Source organism: Rhinatrema bivittatum, chromosome 6, assembly GCF_901001135.1.
Source record: "Rhinatrema bivittatum chromosome 6, aRhiBiv1.1, whole genome shotgun sequence".
Classification (NCBI taxonomy): domain Eukaryota; kingdom Metazoa; phylum Chordata; class Amphibia; order Gymnophiona; family Rhinatrematidae; genus Rhinatrema; species Rhinatrema bivittatum.
The window spans coordinates 170,967,667-170,992,159 of record NC_042620.1 but is presented as its reverse complement, the minus strand read 5'-3'; the positions used below and the strand labels follow the sequence as shown (position 1 = coordinate 170,992,159).

General features: G+C 44.5%; 1 protein-coding gene across 3 annotated transcripts in view; it reads right to left on the bottom strand.

Annotated features, from left to right (window-relative positions):
• Positions 1 to 22,996, bottom strand: part of LANCL1 (LanC like 1) — a 67,569-nt gene extending 44,573 nt beyond the window's left edge. Inside the window, exons 1-6 of one of the 3 annotated variants that reach the window (XM_029606135.1) lie at positions 22,978 to 22,996; positions 18,722 to 18,824; positions 15,943 to 16,060; positions 9,271 to 9,478; positions 8,823 to 8,970; positions 4,774 to 4,920 (exon numbers count right to left, since the gene is read on the bottom strand). In XM_029606135.1, the coding sequence (XP_029461995.1) occupies positions 4,774 to 4,920; positions 8,823 to 8,970; positions 9,271 to 9,478; positions 15,943 to 16,060; positions 18,722 to 18,808 (708 nt within the window). In that variant the 5' untranslated portion in view covers positions 18,809 to 18,824; positions 22,978 to 22,996. Of the gene's footprint in view, positions 1 to 4,773; positions 4,921 to 8,822; positions 8,971 to 9,270; positions 9,479 to 15,942; positions 16,061 to 18,721; positions 18,825 to 18,996; positions 19,193 to 22,977 lie in introns of those variants that run through there. The other 2 variants (XM_029606138.1, XM_029606137.1) reach the window with 2 other exon arrangements.
• Positions 22,997 to 24,493: the final 1,497 nt, after the last annotated feature.

Here is a 24,493-nt window from a genome sequence, read left to right as displayed (position 1 = left end):
ACCCAGCACCAGTAAATAATCCCAGGCCTTGGGAACTAGGGTGTTTCTTGAGGCTGCCATCTGACCTTGAATCTTTGCAATTCTCTCTGAGCTGAAAAAAAAAAAAGACAAAAAAAAAAAACCCCACACCCTCTACACAACCGGGTACCGAACTGAGCCCCCAGATAGTCCAACTGCTGGATCGGCACCAGATGACTAGTTCAAATTTATCACCCATCCGAGTGACTGTAACACCTCTATCACTCGGTGCACTGCCTGCCAACATTCCCCTTCGGACTTTACTTGACTGAGTCAGGCGTCCAGAATCCCTTCCCCTCCTTAATGCTGCCACCACCACCACCAGTGTGAACAGTAATGGTGCAGTGACCAACCCAAAGGAAAGGGCCTGAAACTGGAAAAGCTGCCACAGCACCATAAACCTCAAAACCTTCTGGTTCTCCGGCCAAATAGGGATATGCAGATAGGCTTCCATCAGATCAAGGGCAGCTAGAAATTCTTTCCATACCACTACACTGACCATCCGCAGTGTCTCCATCTGGAAACATGGCACCCGCAGCACCAGGTTGATCTTCTGGAGATTCAAAATGGATCTCATTTCCGGAGCAGGAATTAGCACAGTAGCATCCAGCTCTTGCAAGCAAAGTAGAGTATCCCCTATCTCCTTCATTTGAATCGGGATATGTAATGGGACACCAAGAAAGCATCCTGTAACAGCTGAGAAAAATTCTCTTATTGCCTCAAGAACCCACGGGTCAGAGGTGAGCCTGGGCCACTCCTCGAAAAAGCCAGACAGTCTCCCTCCTACTGCTTCGAACAAAAAGAGTGGACCCGCCCGACTTCACTGTAAAGCCTTACCTCCTCCTATGCCCTGACCGACACCATCCCTGGAAATCCAGCAGGAACCCCAAAAGTACTGCTGCCAACCCGAGGTCTGCTTTTGCCCTGCGCTTGAGGCCATCTTGCCAGACTGAAAAACACCCCAAATCCCTAAACCAGGAATGCAGCGGAAAAGTTTTCTTGACAGCCTTCTATTCCCCTGGCGATCTATTCCCTTTGGATTCCCCCATGGTTTTCAACAACTGTTCCAGATCTTTGCCAAACAGCAGCTTCCCCTTAAAAGGAAGATTACACAGCTGTAACTTAGACCACACATTCGGCACTTGCCCTTGAAGGAGAGATTACAAAGCTTGCTTTAGACCACACATCCATTAACCAATTGCACAACTACATGAGTCTCTGTGCCACCACCGCAGAAACCATACTTTGGGCTGACAGCCACACCATATTATACCAGCATCTTACACATAGGCCACACCTGCTTCCAACTTAGCCACCTGCATCAGGCTAGCACAAACAGCAGCTTGAAAACTCAAAGCCCAGACCTCAAAGAGTCTCGGCTTTGAGTCTTCAAAGGGGTCTCCAACTTCCGATCCTGGACAACCTTCAGCACCACCAACCCTGTCACCAGAATGGTAGTCTTCTTGGTCACTCCTGACACCAGAGCATCCACCTTTGGAAGCTTCCAGAGTTCCAAGGTCTCTTCCAGCAATGGGGTAGAGCTTCACCATGGCCCTAGCCACCTTCAGGCCAGCCTCAGGAGAATCCCACTCGTGGTCAATTAGCTTCTTCATTTTCTTCGGCAAAGAAAAAGCCTTAGGTGGACCACATAATCCATCCAGGAAAGGATCATTTTGTGGCCCAACTCGTGGGCCCTCCTGGAGACCCTCACCATTGGAATTGTCCGAAGTCTCCCAATCCATACCAGCTGGGCATCCCAGGCAAGGACAGTCGGGCAGACCTAGCCTACGCATTCGCTTTTAGGATCCTGGGAGTCCGCTCGTTTATTTATCGCCTCCTTCTGTGCCCTATAAGCCTTAAGGAGCAAAAGGACAAAGTTTGAGGAAAACTCCTCAGACTCACTGGACCCCTTGTCCACTGTGTCCTCCTCCGGCTCCCCCATGTCCTCCCCCGAGTGTAAATCCACTGGGGACAGAGGGGAGGGGAGTGTAACTCCCTAGCTGTTGTCCCACGTGCAGTCAAAATGGCAGCAGTCCCCTCCAACCTCCCCCCTGGGGTCTCCTGAATGGGACCTGACAACTGGGTGCAGTGCTTGTTCACTGTGCCTCCCACAGAGGTCTCTTCCCCTCCGGCGGCACAGACAGCCTTATTGAGAGGTGATCAACTCAAACTACAGGTCCTGAACACTTTCCCGCAATGAGCGAAAGGCACCCTGCTGTTGCCACCGCGGCTGGCACCAAAAACAGTCTGAGCGCCACATGTATAGTCACCGCTCCTTCTGGCGCTTACCAGACCCCTGGTGCTGTTGCTGAGGCAGGCAAAACTCCTCTCACCCAACTGCCACGATTGCCAGTGGAAGCAAAGCTGCCCGAGCCTTCTCAGGCTTTTTTTTGTTTTTTTGTTAACTACTTAAAAGGAGAGGCAACCAACAAAAGGAAAAGTAACAAAAAGAATACTTCCCTGCTTCTGGTTGCTCTTGGCTGATAGCTGAGGGTGAGAGGACTTAAGACTGAGCGAGGCAACCAGGACCCCTGGCTTTCCCTCCTCCTGGAATGAAGGGTTAAGTCTGGCCAATGATTTCCAATCCCCTGCTCAATAAGAGGTTCCTTTGTGGGCCATGCCTAACACCTCTGGGAGCTCTGTCTTCAGTCCTTTTTCTTCGCTCTAATCCTAAACTAATCTTATTTTACTTTAACTAACAGACTGCAGGTTTGCACCTCTACCATCTGCTGGAGACAGAAATACTGAGGGACTGCAGGTGGCACTCTCTGATATGTAGCAGCACCTCAAAGTTTTGTTCTCTGCCTCCAACTGCTGATAGGGATGCATAAACCCACTTGTCTGGATGGACCTGGGGTATGAACAGGAAAGGCAACGCCTTCACCGGCCCTCAGGCCATTCAACACCGGTCTGCTTCCTCTAAAGTCAGATTCTTCCTGCATCATCTTGATTCTGAGCTCCTGGAGAACCTGCAGAATCAACGGCCAGAGCTCCTCTCTGCAAAAGACAAACCACCTTGGGATCATCCCCTTCAGCAATAGGAATCTCCTCTGGGTCCCTGAACAAGTCCAGCGCCTCCCCCTGGGGCCTCCTGCAGATCCTCAGAATCATCGGTCACACTGTTCAGATCACCGGATCCCAAGGCCAGGCCTAAAACATGCCGAGGTACAGAGTTGTTCTCGCTTAGGGGGACTGGACGCTTCTTGCAATTTGGATCCCCTCATGGAACAAAGTCGGGAGTCACCATACCCCCCTGATGCTTTGCTGGCCAGAAAGGCCTTGTGCATCAGAAAAAATTCTGAAGAAAAGACCCGAGAGTGATCCGAATCGCGGTCCTGTAAGAATCCAACTCAAGACGGCCTCGCATCCAGGGGGAAATCCTCCCTTTGCTCCAGCCAGGGACGGGCATAGTGGAGCAGCATCAGGCTCTCCTAAGGCCGCAGGGGACTACGTGGTAGCATCCAAAATGTCCGCGGTCACACTTGTGCTGGGAAGAGAGGCCCCGGGAGCAGGCCTAGCATGTTGCACCGAAGATACAGAGCGATCATATGGGGAAAGCCTTGTCGACGCGTCTTTCCCAAAGGCACACCCGGTGCAGAGATTTTGCCAGTTCAGCCACGAACATGACGCCCCCCCCCCCCCCCCCCCCTACAGACTCGACATACTTTAGCACATGGAATAACACTGACCGCACGGTTAGTGTCGCTAGCTTCCCTCGGCCTTAAAAGTTTCAGTATCACGAGTTTTCCTCTCTGAGAGGCATGTCTGCTGCTCTGCAAATACCCTGTCACCAGCCCTAGATTCCTGAGCTTTGCAGCGACTCCCCAACCAATAAAAAAAAAAAAGAGCCCTTTTTTTTTTTACAGCAACTTTACAAAACAAGCCAAATTAACAAATTCCCCATTTACTTCATGGAGTGAACAGGATTGCCAGCAAGTCACAACCTGTCTTGTGTGGACAGAAATCTGGACCACCAGTTGTCTACCCCTTGGTTCTCTGGACCAAGCTAAAAAGGGTCACCAACCCCCTGCTTGTCTGCCTCGACCAGGCAGGATAGCCCCACCAGTACTTAATAACTCCCAGGTAGAACTCCACTTGAAATTATCCTTCTCTCGCTTCTCTTTTATTTTGAAAATCTACTTTTTTTTTTTTTTTATTTCTCTCAGACTGCAGGTTTTGCACCATCTGGCAGAGACAGAAAAATACTGAGGGACTGCAGGCGACACACTAGGTTATAGAGCATTGTCAATAAAACTGTTTCAATCTGCTAGCAGGGGTCCAAACCCAGGAGTCTGGACTGATCTAAGTAAGTACTGGAATGATGGTTAAAGGCAATGGCTAGGATTTTAACAGGTTAGAACGGTAACCACAGGAGTGATTTGTTGTTATATTTATTATTGTATTTATTTTTGTGTTTATTATGTCACTCTAGGTTGACTGTTCCTGATATGGTGGTATATAAATAAATCACAAAGATTTGGAGCAAAATGCTGCACTCTAAATATATCAATGTCAAGTGCCAAAGGAATGCAAAGAATTTGAACTTAGGATAAGTACAGGAAAACAATTTTTGTTTTATTTTAATATGGCAACTCCAGTTTGGTATATAAATAAATGAAACTTTGCTAAATCTCAATTTAGGTTTTCATTGTTTTAACAGGTATTTAGAATTTTATATATGAAGGAGAAAAAGTGACATGTATTTCTGCTTCCAGCTTAGACAGACCCTTCCCTAAGTCTTCCAATTTATCTCACCTGCATTAGAAAGTAGTAAATCCCTGCCAATCCATGGGCTGGGCCTACATAGTATTCTTGATACCACTCATACATCAGTGGGCTTCTGTTTGTAAAGTTTCTCTTCTTTGCTAGGTTCACCCCTGATGCCAGTATGGTATCGCAGACCTGCAAACAGAATGATGGTACAATAAACTTCATATCAAATGAATTCTGCCACTATACTGATTGATGTTACTTATAATAAACTCCAGGGGCAAGTTCAAAAGACTGGAATAGAAACCTTGCTTTTGGATCAGCTGTTGCACAAAATTTTTCATTAATGATGCAGTTTAAACACATTATAGTAGCTGTAACGATTCAATATATATTACCTGTCTAGTAATGCCCTTCTTTAAAAATTGGTTGTTGTGGCTTACAGAACTGATTTACAGAGCAAAATCAGTCTATATAATGCTTCACATAGAAGCAAGAGGACTGAAGACAGACAACTCAAAGCCTCATTTTAAATGTACTTGATCACAATTCAGTTTTACATTTTACAAAAGGCAATTCATTTATTTATTTAAAATCTTTTCTATACCGTCAAGCTAGATGCCGTCACAACGGTTCACAATAAGGCACATAATTTCATGTTGCTTAATTGTGTTAAATGATATTAACTAAACAGGTGCCAAATACTGTAACAGTTTCATATTAAATATTACTTCGTGGGTGTGATAAGTCATGTCTACTTCTATCAAGACATTTCGAGTTACAATAATGCAGAGCTTTGTTTCTAAACTGACACCCCTTCTCCAACTTAAACATAGAAATGCAATGGCAGAAAAAGAACATACGACCTATCTAATCTGCCCAATTAATTTAGCTTTGCAACTCCCATCACTCCTTCAGTGATTCCCCGTGTTTATCCCATGCTCTCTTAAATTCAGATACTATTTTTCTTTCCACCATTTCTACTAGGAGGCCCCACTACCCTCGATGTAAAGTACTTCCTAAGATTACTCCCAAGTGTAACCCATTTCACCCTCATCCCTTGACGCCTTGTTCTAAAGCCTCATTTCTGTTGAAAAGAGGCTTGCCTCCAATGAATAGAAACCTTGGAGGTATTTACACATCTCTCATAACAGCATAAAAAGTTGCCATACTGGGTCAGACCGAGGATCCATCAAGTCCAGCATCCTGTTTCCAACAGTGGCTAATCCAGGTTACAAGTACCTGGCAAGTAACAAAACATTAAGCAGATCCCATGCTACTAATGCCAGCAGCTATTCCCTAAAATCAACTAGATTAGTAAGAGTTAACAGACTGCTTCTCCAAGAACTTATCCAAACCTTTTTTAAATCCAGTTACACTATCTGTCCTAACCACATCTTCCGGAAACAAATTCCAGAGCTTAACTGTGCATTGAGTGAAAAAGAATTCTCTCAGATTAGTTTTAAAATGTGCTACTTGCTAACTTAATAGAAGAACTAGGGGGCACTCTATAATCAGAAAGAGTAAATAACTGATTCACAATTACCCATTCCAGACCTTTTATGATTTTAAAAACCTCTATCATATCCCCCCTCAAATATCTCTTCTCCATGCTGAACAGCCCTAACATCTCTTTAACCTTTCCTCACAAAGGAGCCATTCCATCTCCTTTATCATTTTGGTCATCCTTCTCTGTACCCTCTCCAGCGCAACTATATCTTTTTTGAGATGTGGCGACCAGGACTGTACATTGTACTCAAGGCGCGGTCTCACCATGGAGTGATATAGAGGCATTATGAAATTCTCCGTTTTATTCACCATTCTCTTCCTAATAACTCCTAACGTTGTTTGCTTTTTTGATTGCCATAGCACACCGAGCTGTCGATTTCAATGTGTTGTCTAGATCTTTTTCCTGGGTGGTAGCTCCTAATATGGAACCTAACATTGTGTAATTATAGCATGGGTTATTTTTCCCTATATGCATCACCTTGCACTTGTCCACATTAAATTTCATCTACCATTTGGACGCCCAAATGTTCAGTCTTCTGCAATTTATCACAATCCACATGTGATTTAACTATTCTGAATAATTTTGTATCATCTACAAATCTGATTACCTCACTCATATCCCTTTCCAGATCTCATATTATATATAATATATATATATATATATATATATATATATGAATATATGAATATATATATAAATAAATAAATAAATGCTCAATTTTCTCACTGGAAAAAGGTAAAAAAAACAGTAGAGAGCCTTAGGGATCTGTTATTGGATTGGTGCTTTCTACTTTGTTACCTTTTTCCAGTGAGAAAATTGAGCATTTAATCCTATTCTCTGTTTCCTGTCTTTTAACCAGTTTGTCCTTTATCCACGAAAGGACATCGCCTCCTATCCCATGACTTTTTAGGTTTTTTTAGAAGCCTCGTATGATGGACATATGCTTGATTTTTATAAGCATTTAAAAAATCTTGAAAAAATTGTTTTAATGGATATTGGACTGATGGTTATTTATGACCAGTCAGCAGCGAAAACACTGAAAATACAAAAAGTTCAGTATCCATGGGGTGTTACGATAGTCTACCTTTCATAGACAAATATTTGGAGGTTTTCGCTGAAAATATAATAAGAGAAAAAATAGTTATTGAGTGAAAATATTATTGTTCTTTGTGGGTGGTGGTGCATGGCCGTTCTTAGTTGGTGGAGCAATTTGTCTGGTTAATTCCGATAACGAACGAGACTCCTCCATGCTAACTAGTTACGTGACCCCCAGCTGGTATCACACACTACATATACGCAGACATTCAAATAATTCTACCCATAGACGAAGCAATTGATAAAACGCTAAACCTAGCAATGATGTACCTTGATATAATCAAACAATTACTAAGTCAAATGGAGCTAGTAATAAACATTGAAAAAACGGAGTTTATACACCTAGAACAGAAAAACATGGAACTGATTCAAAACCCCAAACTTAAAAATGATCAGCAAGTGGATCTAGCCCAGAAAGCTCGAAACCTAGGAGTAATAATTGACATGGAAATTAGCCTTAAACAACACATATCACAAAGTTAGAGAAGGCTACGCCAAACCTATGGTCCTCAGGAGGCTAAAACCGCTACTAACCAAAAAACACTTTAGGACAGTTCTTCAAGCACTGATTTTCACTAGTACAGACTACTGTAACACACTATTTCTTGGATTACCGTACTCAACAATAAGACCACTACAAGTCCTACAGAACTCTGCTGCCAGAATACTCACTGGCAAGAGCAAAGAGATCACATCACTCAAACACTGGTTACCAATAGAGCAGAGAGTGCAATATAAAACACTATGCATAATTCACAAACTAATCAATGAAGAAAAAGCTGACTGGTTAAACACAATGCTTCACTTACACGTACCCCAGAGAAACCTGAAATCAGCCAATTAAGCTCTACTAACCATCCCCTCAGTAAAGACAGCAAAACTAACACAAGTTAGAGAGCGAGCATTATCCTTGGCTGGTCCAACATTATGGAACATATTGTCACTAGAAACAAGATTACAGAGGGATCTAAAACTATTCAAAAAAAAAAGCTTAAAAACATGGCTATTCAGAAAAGCATTTTACAGTGAGAACGGAGAATAAGAAACACAGAACAAGGTTACCGAGATACATGGTCGCACATTCTATTCTTTTATCTTCTTATATACTCAAATGATAATGTTAGAGAACTTCAGTTTAAGCACATTCTTGTATGATTTACCTATCAATCATATGGATGGACTAGATCCATGTCACCTATCTTATAACTTATATTATATAAGCATGTACTGACACTATAATGGCACTTTCATTGATACATTTTTTAACCAAACAAAATATATGTGCCTCTATGTAAACCGTTGTGATGGTACATTACTAAACGACGGTATATAAAAGATTTTAAATAAGTAAAAATAAAACAAACATTACAAAAACAGGAGTCAACCAATTTTGCTTAGTCTTGGCAAAATTCATTTCTCAGGAATACAATGGTAGACAAAAGATTTTTGTATATACTGATTTGCCAAGCCTATTAATTAGAAACTGTACCTGCTGAATATAAGTTTGTGGAATCTTTTCCCCTCCAAAATGCTTGTTGATAAAGAGCAGCGAGTAGAGATAGCCCAGGCGCCCATATAGCAGCTCATCAGGGAGTCGGGAATCGAGCTTCACAACAGATGGGTGGAGCTGGCACAGGCTGGAAACACACAAATACGCAAACATATGAAACCAAATTTGGATTTTGTAATAAATGTTTTTATTATTAATAGCAAGAGGGTACTCTAGTCTATGCTTTACCTGTCCAGTGCAACACTTTCCACATGGACTTTGATTTTGTGACACACAATACTGCCCTGGTGTGTTAACAGCCAGGCAAAACAGTCTCACATAATATCTCAGTGTTTAACATTGGATAGTGTTTAAAAGAACCCCCCAAGCAACCAATCCCACCCCCACACACATAAAAAAAAAAAAAGCCCAATACTTAACCCCTCACCGCCTGATATACTCCTCAGCATCCTTTTCTCTTCCCAGCTTGTGATACACCACAGCTGCCACAGAGAGGGGCCCAGCATCTCCACACAAGAATGTGATCCAGCGCTTGGTCAGGCAGTTGAGACTCTTAGTGACATATGACTGTGCGTGTTGCAGATAGGAGCCATCTCCATATACATTGAAGAGGTGCAGGTAGAGCAAAGCAATGCCTGAAAAAATTATATAAAAAGTCACATAACGTGTACCACAACCCTGAAGCTGCTGAACTTTCCATTCATACATACATAATCAGATAAAACTTTCATGTGTTAAATTAACTCAGCAACAACTCTAAGCCCAATATGTAATGTAATCTGGGGATTTATACGAGCAATCCACCAACAAACACAGGTCACCCAGTAGTATCTGAATTAGTCATACCTAAATTGTTACAACACTTTTTGTTCTTTTTTTCTTTTTGTGGGACCTCCAAGAACACAGAATGTATAATTCACATCCTGCATTTACTCATAAGTCCAGCTTTATTTTATGTTATTACTTTCCAATTTAAAAAAAAAAAAAAAAAAAAAACTTTGCCCGAACCCCAGGAACTCCAACTTTTTAGTTTAGTTTTTTTCCTTTTTTATTTTTTTTTTATCAAAGGGAAAAAACTAAAAGAAGTTGGAGTTCCCAGGGTTCAGGCAAAGTTTTTTTTAATTGGAAAGTAATAACATAATAAAATAAAGCTGGACTTATGAGCTTTATAGCTCGCCTACCTTTTTGTTTTGTGGGACAGTACATATACCCCTGCAGTGACATTAGCCTGCCAGTAATGTCTTCAAGAGCAATTGTGGACAAACTAGCAAAAATATTGATTAAAAACAAGTAACCATTTCAATACTCAGCCAACCATCAATTCTGAGTGCAGACAAGAATGTATAAACATTAGTCTAGGGACTGGATTAACACTTACCAGTAATCTCTGTAGCATGTAGTCACACAAGAGGACCATAATGAAAACATTCGGCAGACATGGGAGGGAAGCTAGATTCATCTGACCGTCCTAAAGAAAAGGAAGTTATCAGGTAGGTAGTAATTTCTCATTTCTTAGCATGCAGTCAGATGAATCCAGAACAAGTGGGATGTACCCAAGCTACTCTCCAATAGGGCAGGAGGCTGCCCACGGTCCAGTCAAAACTGCACATGTAAAGGCCGCATCCTCCCGGGCCTGCACATCCAGACGATAATACCTGGAAAAGTGTGTAAGGAGGGCCCCGTCGCAGCTCGGCAAATGTCGACAGGGGACAATCTAACTTCTGCCCATGACACTGTTTGAGCCCTAATGGCATGAGCCCTAATCTGACCAGGGAACGGCTTCCCAGCATCCACGTATGCAGCCATGACTACCTCCTTAATCCAGCGAGCTACTATAGCCCACGAGGCTATCTTTCCCTGTCTAGTACCGCCATGAAGAACAAACAGGCAATCTGACTTCTGGAAAGGCTTAAAAACCTCCAGATACCTGACAATGTGTCTCTTGACATCCAAGGGTCGCAACAGATGATACTCCACATCTCTCTCTCTCTCCAGAGAAGGCAGGGAGATGGACTGATTCAAGAGAAACTCAGTGACCATCTTCGGTAAAAAGGAACGAACAGTAGGCAGCTATACTGCTCCTGGAGTCACCTGAGAGAACTGGTTCACAGCAAGACAAGATCTGGAATTTGAAACCCTCCGCTCAGAGCAAATGGCCACAAGGAATACTGTTTTCAAGAACAGGGTATGCAGTGGTGTAAAAAGCAGGGCCTGCCAAGAAATCAATAGAGATGTGCATTCGTTTATCACAAATTAGGCAATTGCAACGAAATTGCCTAATTAGTCGTGGTTCAGGGTATGCGAACCACGAAATAGATTTTCCCCGAACTTCGGGGGAAAATTCATTTTTCTGGTTAGTGCGGGGGGGGGGGGGGGGACTTTTTTTTTTTTTTTTAAATAAAAAAAAAAACACCACACCCCAAACCCTTCACATTTACTGTATTACAGCCCCCCCCCCCCCATCCTAATCCCTCCCCAAAATTTACTAAAAGCCCTGGTGGTCCAGTGGGGCCCTGAGAGCGATCTCTCCCTCCGGGCCGTCGGGCCTGCTACGAATCAAAATGGCGCCGATGGCTCTTTGCCCTTATGATGTCACAGGAGCTACCGGTGCCATTGGTCGGCCCCTGTCACATGGTAGGAGCAATGGACAGCCAGCGCCATCTTGTGCTCCTACCATGTGACAGGGGCCGACCAATGGCACCGGTAGCCCCTGTGACATCGTAAGGGCAAAGGGCCATCAGTGCCATTTTGAATACTGGCAGCCGATGGCCCGAATGCAGGAGATCGCTCCAGGACCCCCGCTGGACCACCAGGGACTTTTGGCAAGTTTTCCCACAAAGTGCCCGAACTGAAACCCGACCCTAGCCAGAAAAATGAAGCTCATCTCTAGAAATCGATACCAATTAAGACTCCAAAGGGGCACCGGAAACCGCAAGGGAGGATGAAGATGGTTCACTCCTTTCAGAAAACAGCCACACCAGAATGAGCAGACAAGAAACCACCATTTACCTGACCCCTGAAACAGACAAGAGCTGGTACTTGCACCCTTAAGGAAATAAGAGTCAAGCCTTTATTCAAGCCATTCTGCAAAAATTCCAAATGAATAGAATCTTGACCAAGGAAGGAAGAGTACCTCTATCCTCACACCAGGCGTCATGCACTCTCCAAATACGCACACAGGCCAAGGAAGTGGAGAACTTCCTAGCTCTCAGTAAGGTGGAAATCACCGCCTCAGAGTATCCTCGCTTCAAGGGCCATAGCAAAAGACAAAATCGAGTCGGATCTTTGTGAAGGACAGCTCCCTGCCACAACAGGCAATCCCCGAATGGAAATGCATGTCTATTATCTGCTTGAGACGGAGAATACTTGGGGGTTTGATGTTGGGGCAGGACTATATAGCCATGACGACGACAGCTTTTGCTCAGTCTCTATCTGTTGGCAGAGGTGCATAACCCACTCATGTGGATTGACCTGCCCAAACACCGAGTAAAATAACCATTCCCCACATTTACTTGTTCCTCCTCACTCATGGATTTTATAAACTGCTATCATAGCCCTCTTCAGTTTCCTTTACTCAGAGTTGAAATGCCCTACCCTGTTTAGCCTTTCTTCATAAAGGAAGCCATTTCATCTCCTTTACCATTTCTTTTGCCCTTTATATGTTTTCTAATTTCCCTATATCTTTTCTGAGACAGGACAACCAGACCTGCACACAATACTTTAAAATGCATTCATACCATAGATTTATAGAGTCCTGATAATACTCTCTATTCCTTTCCAAACAACTCCTTGCATCCTGCTTGCTTTTTTGAATGCCGCAGTACATCAAGCCGAGGATTTCAATGTACTGTCAATGATGACTCCAATATCATTTTCCTGGCTTGATACTCCTAAGAGAAATATAGAATTGTGTTCCTGTATTTGGGATTATTTTTTCCCCAAACACAGGTACAAAGTGCTAAGAAATTTTGCTAGATAAAATAGAAAAATGGTAATTATAACCAAAGTAAGAAACCATCTTTCCAAATGCAAGATGGGTGCTCACTCTAAATTAAACATAAAAGCATAAAAGAATGAGGGGATTACACACTCCCTGGGTGAGATGGTGTCCCTTCCATATAATCCCAATATCTCCTTGAACTAACCTTTTCCACTCAGCTAATGAATATTCCATTCTGGTCCACATCCCCAAAATCAAAGGACTTGCTATAAATGGGAATTACTTCTGGCTTCTCATGAGAGAAGTTTCCTTTTAGAAAGGCATTTCTGGCCAGAAATGCACAAGCCTAGTAGATCCAGAGTGTCATTCTACCAGCATATTCAGAATCAGGTTTACCACCTGACCCCGGTCAAACTGAATCATTCCTGGCTCTGTACCACTGTCTCTCTTCATAAAGAAAAAGCAAGTTTGCTTACCGTAAACGTTGTTTTCTGTGGATAGCAGGGTGAATTAGCCATGACAACTGGGTACGTCCCTCCAGTCCTCTAGGTGGCGGAGCTCAAAAGAGCACACAGAGTTGAGCTCTGTGTGCCTGCCTGTGCATATCACCACGTGGTTCCCAGCTTGCCTCAGTCTGATATCCAAGCTTGCAGTTTTACTGTCCAGAGACTGTCCTGGGGAGGCTGGCGAGTTAGCATGGCTAATTCACCCTGCTATCCACGGAAAACATTGTTTATAGTAAGCAAACTTGCTTTTTTCCCCCCACAGATAAGCAGGTTGAATTAGCCATGACAACTCGGGCGTCCCAAGCTAGGCGGTTGAGCACCCCTTGGCGATGGAGGTGGCCTATGGTCCGATCCTGGTCCGACGGGGTGGGCTCAACCTAGCCTCCCCTTGCGGAGGGTCTCTTTTGCTGTACCTGCTTGTAGGATAGCTCGTCCCACCGCCGCATCTCTTGCTGGTTCAGGCAGTAGTGTAACGTGAAGGTGTGAAGCGACGGCCACATGGCGGCTTTGTAGATATCCGGAATGGACACGTCTCTTAGGTGTGCCATCGAAGCTGTCATTTCCCTGACCTGGTGAGCCTTTGGTATGGCAGCTAAAGTTTCCGCTCTCCTATTCTAACAAAACTCAATGCATTGAGAGATCCAAGATGACAGCGTCCTTTTCGTGACAGGGCGCCCTGGAGCATTCGGGTTGAAGGAGACGAACAATTGTGAAGCTCTGGAATTTGATTGTGTTCGACGCTTGTAGTATGCTAGGGCACGTTTACAGTCCAATGTATGAAGTCATTTCTCTGACTCCGACTGATGTGGATTCGGGAAGAAGGTCAGCAACGTGATTGTCTGATTACAGTGAAAAGCAGACACCATATTACGAAGAAATGACAGGTGGGTCCTCAGCATCACTTTGTTGTGATAGAACTCCAGGTACCAATGTCTGGAGTTCACTGACTCTCCTTGCTGAGGTGAGTGCCACTAGAAAAAGGACCTTCCATGAGAGGTATCCGATGTGGCTGCTATCCATGGTTTCGAAGGGTGGCAGCATCAATTGCTCCAAGACCAGATTTAGATCCCACGGCACTGGCGGCTTCTTTACTGGCGGGCGCAACTGGAGAACACTCTTCATAAATCTGGATACCAGCGGGTGGCACGACACTGGAGCACCATCCTGTGGAAGGCGGTAGGCTGCGATAGCATCAGTTAGAGTGCATGTAAGCGCTATCGCCAGACCCGCTTGATACAAGGAGTGGAGATAGTGGAGTAGACATTCTGGGGATATTCTGAGAGATACAGAGCTCTGCTGTGGAAGAACAAGACTGAGGCAAGCTGGGAACCAGCTGGTGATATGCACAGGCAGGCACACAGAGCTGAACTCTGTGTGCTCTTTGGAGCTCTGCCACTTAGAGGACCGGAGGAACATCCCCAGTTGTCATGGCTAATTCACCCTGCTTATCTGTGGGCAAACTGAAATTACAAGCCCAGGGTCGGCCTGCTGGCAGCATTGCAAGCTGCTATGCCGAGGGTCCCTCAATTCCTGAATCAAGTCTTTTGCAACCCAGATCATGACTGTGAATGCTTCCTTGCAACACAAGGAAGCATTCACAGTCATGTGTGCAGCAGCAGATTTACCCTGACTACTTTGGCATGGACAGCCAGCTGTCCCCTCCAGCCAGAGGCCAGCAAATCCCCCTCTGAAGTCATGGCTGGTCCAGAGGGGTTGAGTGTGTCCCCCTGCAATGATACAGCAGTACTGCCAGAGTTTATATGTTGGCACAGCAGCAATGGCACTGACGCAGGCTTAACAGCCACCTCCTGTGGAGTGGCTGCCTACAGACAGTTGCCAACCCTGCCTAGTGGGAAGCTCACCAGGCAGTATGGAGATGAAATTTTGGACATTAAAAAGGGTGACACCCGGTGGCCAGTTTTAGATCCCATGATACAGGGTTTCAGAAGGGGTCCTGGCGTATGACCCTCAGACTCAAGACTAGAAACAGTGGGAAGATTTTTGGTTTTTATATATATATATAAAGGCTCATGAAATCAGGATTCCAGCACCTGTTCCAACAGTGTGAAGAAAAAAAAAAAAAAAAAGAGAAAGGAGGGACTACCAAGCAAAAAAAAAAAAAACCAACCCCCACAAAATCCCACAAATGCAAGACCAAAGCTACAATGGGGCAAAACCAGATCTGGCTTTGCCTGTGAAAGTTGACCTGGTCAGGTGACAATCATGTTCAGAATTCCATCAAACTAATAATAGGAGTAAAGTAGAAAATATTTAGAAAACTTGGGTAACTATTTTTGCTTATAATTTATTTGGTGGCCTTTTTTACAAATATTTACTTTTTTGTCCATTTTTAAGTGTAGTTACTTTTGTAAGGGGGTTGCTATTTGTTTTTCTTTCATTCATTTGCTTTAATTTTCCTTCAGCTTTTATTTACATCTTTCTCTTCTCCCTCCAGCCTTTGCTGTGGCCTCCCCTGCTCTGGTACAGTTGTGAGGGCCAGCAGTTACATTTTGGTCACTCAGGATTTACCACACTTGATAACACAGGGCTGGAAATCCCAGTTGCGACTCTTCCATCAGTCATAAACTGTGATAATCAGCAGTTATCCGTAAAGGAGGACTGTTCAGATAGAGCAACAGAACAGTCTTCCTACCTGTCCAGCCAGTGTAGACAGTGCAGTCCCCAGGTTCAGCAGACTTCAGGCCTTTCTCCATGCGTTGCAGCAGTTCATTGATCTTACTATTCAGATGCTGCCTGAACTCTGCTGTCAGCTGTGGATATTAAAACAAATACTTTGAGGACTCAGCTAACTGCTGAGGCCTAACATACTATGGATACCAGGCCAGAGATACCATATCAATTAAATCTTTCACTTAAAAAAAAAAAGAAATAGATTCCTTTTACTCCTTCAGCCAGCACGGCTTTCACTGCATTATCCAAAATCTAAATTCAATCATACATTCCTTACACTCTTTCAGTACTGATAACAAAACAAATCAGTATGATCTATATTCCTTCATGTGTTCCACCCTAAATGGGATTTTCTAGATTTTTCTTTTTGTCCTGTTTTTTTTAATACTTTAGGATAAAATGTATGCACTCTTTCTAGTGCTTCCAAAAAATATAAAGATTCAGCAGGCAGATACAACAGAACTAGTGAAATTTCATGACCCAGTTTCAGGAGGGAGAATTTAGGTCAGTCTTGGCCATCTGACACACCTCTCTGGATGCATTTTGGTACTTGTAGCATCAATATCCAATAGAAGCAGCAGGACTACAAAATACTACTATGCATTAACAGGCCGATTCAGTACGGTGCGCTCGGCTGAGTGCACCATTTAGCACCCGTTTGACCGCACATCTATTACCCCTTACACTGTAAGGGGTAATAACGCCTTGAAAACGCGCAGCCAAACTCACAAAAACTAATAGCGCTCATCACATGCAAATGCATGTTGATGAGCCTATTAGTTAGTCGCCCGGGATACTGAAAGTAAAATGTACGGCCAAGCCGCACATTTTACTCTCAGAAATTAACACCTGCCCAGAGGCAGACATTAATCATAGACAGCACCAGGAAAGTGTACAGAGAAGCAGAAAAAACTTTTTCTGTACACCCTCCGACTTAATATCATAGTGACATTAAATTGGAGGTCCCAAAATAAAAAAATTAAAAAAAAAAAAAAAAAAAAGTCTGTCCGCCGGTCCGAAAATGGCCACACAATTTTACCGGTGTCCGATTTCCAAATCCGTGGCTGTCAGCGGGTTCGACAACTGACACCAGTAAAATTAAGCATCGGTTGTTGGACCCTCAGACAGCCGCCTCTTCCGCTAATGAGGCACTAGGGACGCGCTATTGTCCCTAGTGACTCCTTAATAGCATGGGCCCTAATTTAAATAGAGAATCAATCATGTAGAGGAGAGATGCCTGGGTATGCGTCGGGACAGCGCTCAACACAGAGTGCAGGCTCTCCCGCACTTTATATTGAATAGGCCTTTAAGTCTGAAACAGAACTACCAAGTCGTCTGGTGACTTGTCAGCTCTGTATTAATTGCAGGTTCTCCCTGTCCAGTGTAGCTATGCTGCTATTCACTAGCAAGGCCTGGTCCTTGGCCTAATAAAGGAGCCGATGCAAAAAAAAAAAAAGTGCTGAAAGCAGGTGCTGATTATTCAGCGCCCACTTTCCTAACATGCCCCCAGACACCTCTCCTGGGGGTGCCATGCAATATTTAAAATAGGGGTTGCGTTGTCAAGGAGGCGCTAGGATCGATTGCATGCTCCTAGCGCCTCCTTGATAACTGGTGCTCGCAAGCGGTCAGCTATCAGTGGCTGTCTAATGGTTAAGAAAATGGACGCTGAATTTATTGGAGTCTGTTTTCCTAATTGGCGCACAGCCATAGGTTTGGGAAACTGACACCTGTTAATTGAGCATTCATTTCCTGAACCTGACTGCCCACACTTTTCTTTAAAAAATTTTTTTATTCTTTAGTTCCTCCTACTTAATATTGTTGCAATATTTAAGTAGGAGGATGTACAGAAAAGCAGTATTTTCTGCTTTTCTCTACAACTTTTTGAGTGTTCAGAAATTAACGCCTGCTCTAGGCGTTCATTTCTGAGCCCAAAACTGCGATTTGGATGCACTTTTTTTTTTTTTTGCATTTCAGGTGAGTATTTAATAGTGTCATCAACACGCATTTGCATGTGATGAGCGCTATTAGTTTCGCCACACATTGCACACGCATTGTGGAGGTGCTAATCCCCTTATTGCACCTACACAACCCACTTCCACCTGCAGGTTAAACAGCTGAGCGCACTGTATTGCATGGGCCCCAAAGTATGAGATCGTATACACCTACTATATACAGTCCTCCATTCACTCAATCACTACTACAGCAACCAGACAATAAAAACTCGCAAGCTAGTCCTAAGTTTTTTTTTAACCATTCTGGTAGTTTTCAGCATAAAATGCCTTGAACTAAGACTTGAAAATTCGGGTCATCTTCAAACTATTTGGCTACTAGTACTCACACAGTTGTGGTCCCTAATACCTGTCCTTATGTGCCAGCAAGCCTGGTTTTCAAGACAGCAACAGTGAACACTCATGAATTATTTTTGCACAGACGGTCGATGAAACAATTTGGATATTTCGTTTCATAGAAAACTACATACATATTGGTGGTTTCTGATCAATGAACCCGAGGCCCAGTCATTATATTAGATGGAAAAAAAAAAGTCCTGAAACGAAGAAACGGGCACTCATCAACCCTAAATTTTTTAAATCTTTAATCATGGATCAAGGAGGTAAATTGAAAAGTCGCTTCTGTCCTCCCTCAAAGCGCGCTAGGGCTTATGCTACTCATTAGTGACACCTCAGTATGACCTAAAAACTCCTCCTAGCCAGTTCTTTGCATCCCTGTCCCCCCTAACTCACCCTCCCCGTAGAGTCAAAGTGGCCGGTCGAGGAGGCCAGCGGGCCCGAGGAGTCCGCGTACGGGTTCGGGAAGGCCCTCTGCTCCATGCCGCCAGCAGCACACCTGCAAGAGAGGAGAGAGGTGAGGCGCTCAGGGGCCTGGGGAACTCTCCCGGATCCAGCTTTTGAGCCCAGGCCCTCATCAGTTAGCAGCAGCAGCGAGCTCGCGGGTCATGCATTCAGCACAACGGTAACGCGGCGGCGAGAGAAGCCATGAAAAGAACCCAACAACTCACTGTACGCGGCCCTTTCAACCGCCTCCCCAGCAACAGCAGCGGTGGAGGCTCCGCCCACCTTCTCTGGCCGTTCAGCCAGTCGGAGCTGCCGAGAGAAACGCAGTTGCGTAGCTCAGTCTTGCCAGCCCGTTAACAGCAGCCGCCCAATTGGAGGACCAGGAGAGTCGCCGTTTGTCAAACGTCACGGAGCAGGGGTTGGGCGAGTTCTCGCACACCAACAACCACCGAACCAGAATCCACGGTACTAAAGAGCTTCAACCTCCCCTCCCCCACATCATCATCTGTCAGCAGGGCCGGCGCTAGCTTTTTTGCTGCCCCCCCTCCCGCCGGATTCATTCAGTGCCTGTCCCGGGCCTATCATATAAAGCCCAGCTCCGTCCTGCGATCTGTATTTTTTAAAAACTTGACACCCTGCCTCTCCAGAACCCATGCATAGGGAAGAGTATAGGGAACCCTAGGCAAGCTTTACAATCTTTCACATGCCACACACACCCCTTCCACACCCTTTACACTTACAGACACATACAATTAAATTATGCATTTGTAACACATTTTACATGAAAAAGAGCATTCAAATGTACAGTCTTCGGAAGCAAAAATATCACAACATGCATATTATATTTACATATACTCCTCTGGTGCGAACCAGAAAACTCTCCAAAAAAATCACTTGGAAGTGCTATGGAATTAAATTTTTTGTAATGCGTGCTGGGTGTGGGCTTGGCCCACAGAAAGCCACAGGTAAATGGAATTACCATTACAGTATATTAAACCTCCCATACCAAAACAACCCTAACAACCTTATCTATGAAAAGGCAAACTGCACATATTTCACCAGGCCCTAGAACACCAATAAAATTCTTCTTAGGAAACCAAGCTGCTATAGATCCCTTCACAGAAATTACATGCCAGCAAAATACCTCACCCTGGTCACATGCAGAACCCAGAGAGACCCTGCCCAAATACAGAATAAAGAGATCAGAACGTATCAACAGAAATGTACTGAGAAGAACTGAACTGGAACCCACAACAAGCCAGCCTCAATATGCAGAGCAACAATGGAAAACAGAGAAAGTTCCATTCTTCATAAAACAGTAAATAATAAAATCAAGAAATATAAAACCGATTATAATAGTAAAATCATATTCATAAAAATAATATTTCAAACCAGTTAATGAATAGAATATCAAATTTCCCAAACACCAATAAAATATTTCAAAACATCTTGGGGGAGAGTGGAAGCTATGCGTGGACATATGCGCATGCATGCAAACAGAAGATGGGTCTCTCCTTTAGCCGGTGGCCTGCAGCCTCTCTCCTTCTTCGGCCGCCAGCGAGTTAGGTTCTGCCGGCAGCCCCATGGCCTCTCCTCTGCTGCCGTCCCGCCTTGCCCCGGGTGTGCCACCCCATACAAATGTATGGTATGCACATGTGGTTGTGCCGGGCCTATCTGTCAGTAGGGTTGTCAGTAGGCTCTAGATTTTCAGGACTGTTGACACAGTCCTAGTTTTATCCCATTGCAGGAAAACAAAATTACAAGTTTGTGCATGCAATGGGATAAAACCAGGACTGGATCAATTTGTCCTGAAAATCTGGAGCCAGTTAACCCTAGCGCCAGCTCTATAAACTTCCTTTCTCATCCTTACTACTCCCTATCTCCACTAATCTCTCTCTATCCCTTCACCCTGTCCCCACTAGTTGCTTTCTCAATCCTGTTTCTCTCCACCAGTCTTTTATCATTCCCCCCACCAGTCTTAATTGCTCCACTCTGGCCCTACCAGTAGTTCTCTCAATCCCCCACTAGTCTCTTCCTCTCAAGCACTTAACTCTGATCTCACTATTCTCTCTATCCCCCATTGTTCCCACAGTCTCTTTCTCTCTCAAAATCCCCCTACCTTGTCCCCATCATTTTCTCTCTTTCTCAAACTTCCTTCCCCAGCAATCTCTTTGGCAGTTTCCCTGCCCCATGTCCACAGGTCTCACTTCTCAATCACCCCCTCCTCAAATCTCTCACAGCTTTCCTCCCTTTGCCCCAGGCTGCAATTGCAATATGACCTCATATTGCAATGATATATTTGCCGTCCTACAAATAAGGCACTTATTAAACAAAGAAGTTAAAGATTCTCTCCCTAGTTCTCAGACACTGATGAAAGAAATATGCTTTAATAGAAGTGTGCAGCCCACAAAATTTCATTTTTTTTTCATTCTTTTGGAGGGGTTTCCAGGTGTCATTTTGTTTAATGTTATTTTGGTTCGGTTCCTTTGCTTAAATGAAATAAACATAAATCCTCCCCCCAAAAAAAACTCAAACCCAAACTGGCCTTCCCAGGCCCTTCAGACCTCCCTCTTGTGCCCCCCTCTCCTCAAAAAAGGTGCCGGAGCCAGGAACAAACCCATCCCCCATGTACTTTTCCATAGCGTCCTGGTCAATAAAAGGTGCAGAAACAATGCCTACTTGCCTCCTACCCTTCCGATGTTCCTTAAAAATGGTGCCAGTCACCCGGCAGGGTGAGAAAGGACTCGAGGTCTTCCCTGGGCCCTGGCAAATGTTTTGGCCCCCAGAGAAGCTTCTAGTTGGCCTTGGGGAGACCTCAAATAGGTTCCAGAGAGGCCCCCGGATAGCTTTGGGTCAACCTCAGGGAGGCCTTGAGTCAGCCTCAGGTCAATCCTCGAGAAGCTCAAGGGAAACCATGGGTAGATCCTGGGGAGGACCCAGATGTAAATGGGGATTGAACTTAATATTTTATTTTATTTTTTATTTAATATGGTTTTCCTGGAGCTCTCCCTGGGTTCTGGGATGGCCAGTATCTCGGTCCTTTGGTGGGGGTCAGTGACTATTGTTGTGGCCAGGAAATTTTTTTTAATTTTTGTTCAATTTTTTAGATGGAAGCAAACAGTTTTAGGGGCATTCAGGTATGAAAGTAACATTAGACTGGGAGAGGGCCTGAGAAGTCCTGGGAGCAGAGGCTCTTGTGCTGCAGGAAGAGCATAGGATGGAGTATGAAAAGCCATGGGTTTGAGGCCTGTGGGGTGAGAAAGGCCTGTTGTTGAGGCTGGGGCAGCTTGGTTGTGCTGCTTTGGGTGGCTGTGTGCCATGTTAAAAAGTGTTGCGGGAGGAAAGGAGAGGCTTCCCTTGGTACAGCGAGTCGGCATTAAGCTACAGGATGGAGGGGGAGGGCGAGCAGTGTGGCATTAGGCTGCTAACGCTGTCCCCACTCCTGCTGAGGTTCTGGGTCATGGAAGTAAGACAAGTTTGTGGCACCACAATTTGAAAGGGGAAGCTAAAGGAGCTGTCCAGGGATTTCAGGAAAGTCCCTGCAAGATGTTCTAATGTAGGCTGCAATATCCTTGACAACAATGATGATGTCACCAGCAGCCGCAGTTCCGTTCTGGAAAATATAAATAGTAATAACAAAAAAATAAAATAACGTAAAAATAAACATCAGGATCGGGTGGAAAACGATCAGGGGCAAGGGTTACCAACTTTTCCATTGACCATGAGTGGACATTTGAAGACTGGGAGGAGGAGGTGCCCCATTCCTTTCTGATATTAGCATACGTTTGCATATATTTGTTCCCTGCTACTGTCTCCTCTCTTTTCCCTCTGTTCCTTGTACCTTGACTGTATCTTTTCCCTCCTCTCTCTCCATCCTTTGCTCCTGGCCCTGTGCCCCTTCTCTCCCCTCATCATCAGTGCCCTTCTGTCTCTTTCCATCCTTAGCACCTATTGACTCTCTCCCTCCTCCATCACCTGTGCCATCCTCTGTGTATCTGTCTCTCGAGCCCCTGTGTCCTCCTCTGTCTCTCTCCCTCCTATATTTCCTCTGCCTCCTCTTTCCCCATCTTTCTTCTATGTGTCTCCTCTAGCTCTTTCATCCAGCCTGTGCCTCCCCCTCCTTTCACCATTCCCTATACCTATTTTTCTCTCCCATCCCTTCTTTTTTGCCTCCTCTATGTTTCTTTCTTTCCTCTGAGACATACCTGAGATATGCAGGAAGTGCTGCTAGAGCAGCCTGGAGGAGGGAAAGAGTGAGCTGTTTCCCCATCTCCACTTGCCACAGATTACAGACACAGAAGAGAGAGGAGGTGGGGGAAGAGCCTCAGGGCAGCTGCTAAGGAGAGTGCTCCAATGAGAACCCACCCCCATTCCCCGCAGCAGCCAATCACAGTAGAGAGAGGAGGTGGGGGAAGAACTGCAGGGCAGCTGCTGCCTTAGCTCCCTCTCCTGTCTGTAAACAGCGCAGCAGGGGAAAGCTGCTGCCTGCCTCAGAGTTTTAGTGTCTGGTCAGTACTTCTGACCTGACTCTGTATAGGTTAACAGAAAACCAGACCGTTCGGTTCAAGATTGGGCAGTTGGCAACCCTATCAGGGTCACTGGAAAGGCCCTTGCCACGGTCCAAAAGTAAATAAAAAAAAACGTGAAAATGGCTTTAGTTTTGCCATTGCATTTTTTGGGTTAAAAACACATAAGATGAGTCAAATTAAGCATTGGGGCAGCTGAGGAGAGATTCAGAATCCCTAATAATGTTTTATTTTGGCTTTGAATATTGTAGGTATTTTAAATTTAGGTATCAGTGTCAACAGACAGTTTTTGGGCTGTGGGAGTGTTTGTATTGTCCCAAGGTGGTATTGGGTCTCATAGGGTAATCTTTTGCTGCTTTGGGCATACTTTGTGAGCATTTTTAGGTGATAAGATATAAATAAATAAACACATGTTTTGTAAAATTGACTCCAGTTTGCAGGATTTTGAATAATCCAGTCCAGGTTTTTCCCTTGAAAACTAGCTCTGTTTAGTCAGCACATGTAACATTCTGAAGCTACCTCCCAGGCAAGGGCAGAGACAGCTTGTTAAACAACATGCGGGCTGATACAGTTCAGTGCACTCAGCCAAGCACACATTTTAGCATGTGATTGGCAGCGCAGTTTTGCCTCACATCTATTACCCCTCCGAAAACTAATAGTGCTCGTCACATGCAAATGCATGTTGATGAGGCCATTAGTTAGTCCCCGGGATACTGAAAGTAAAATATGCGGCCAAGCTCTGAGCAACCCGGAAAAGTTTACAGAAAAGCAGAAAATACTGGTTTTCTGTACAAAATTAAATAAAAATATAAAATAAAAAAAAAACTGCCCGCCTGTGGCTGTCATAGGGTTTGGAAACCGACGCCGGTAAAACAGAGCGTCGGTTGTCAGGACCAGCTGACAGCCACCTCTACGCTAATAAGGAGGTGCTAGGTACGCGCTATTGTCCCTAGCGGCTCCTTATTACCACGATCCCTCATTAAAATAAAGAACTGCGTGCCCAGGAGAGGTGGCTGGGTGTGCGTCGGGAGAGTGAGCACTCAACACGGAGCACCCGCTCTCCCGGGATTCTTACTGTATCGGCCTGATAGTGATTAGCCTTGGGGAAGTATACCTGAACTGTGCTTTGACAAGCATCTCCTATCTTGGATACATTTTAAAAGTTTCCAAAATATCTCAAAATTAGGGTATACCT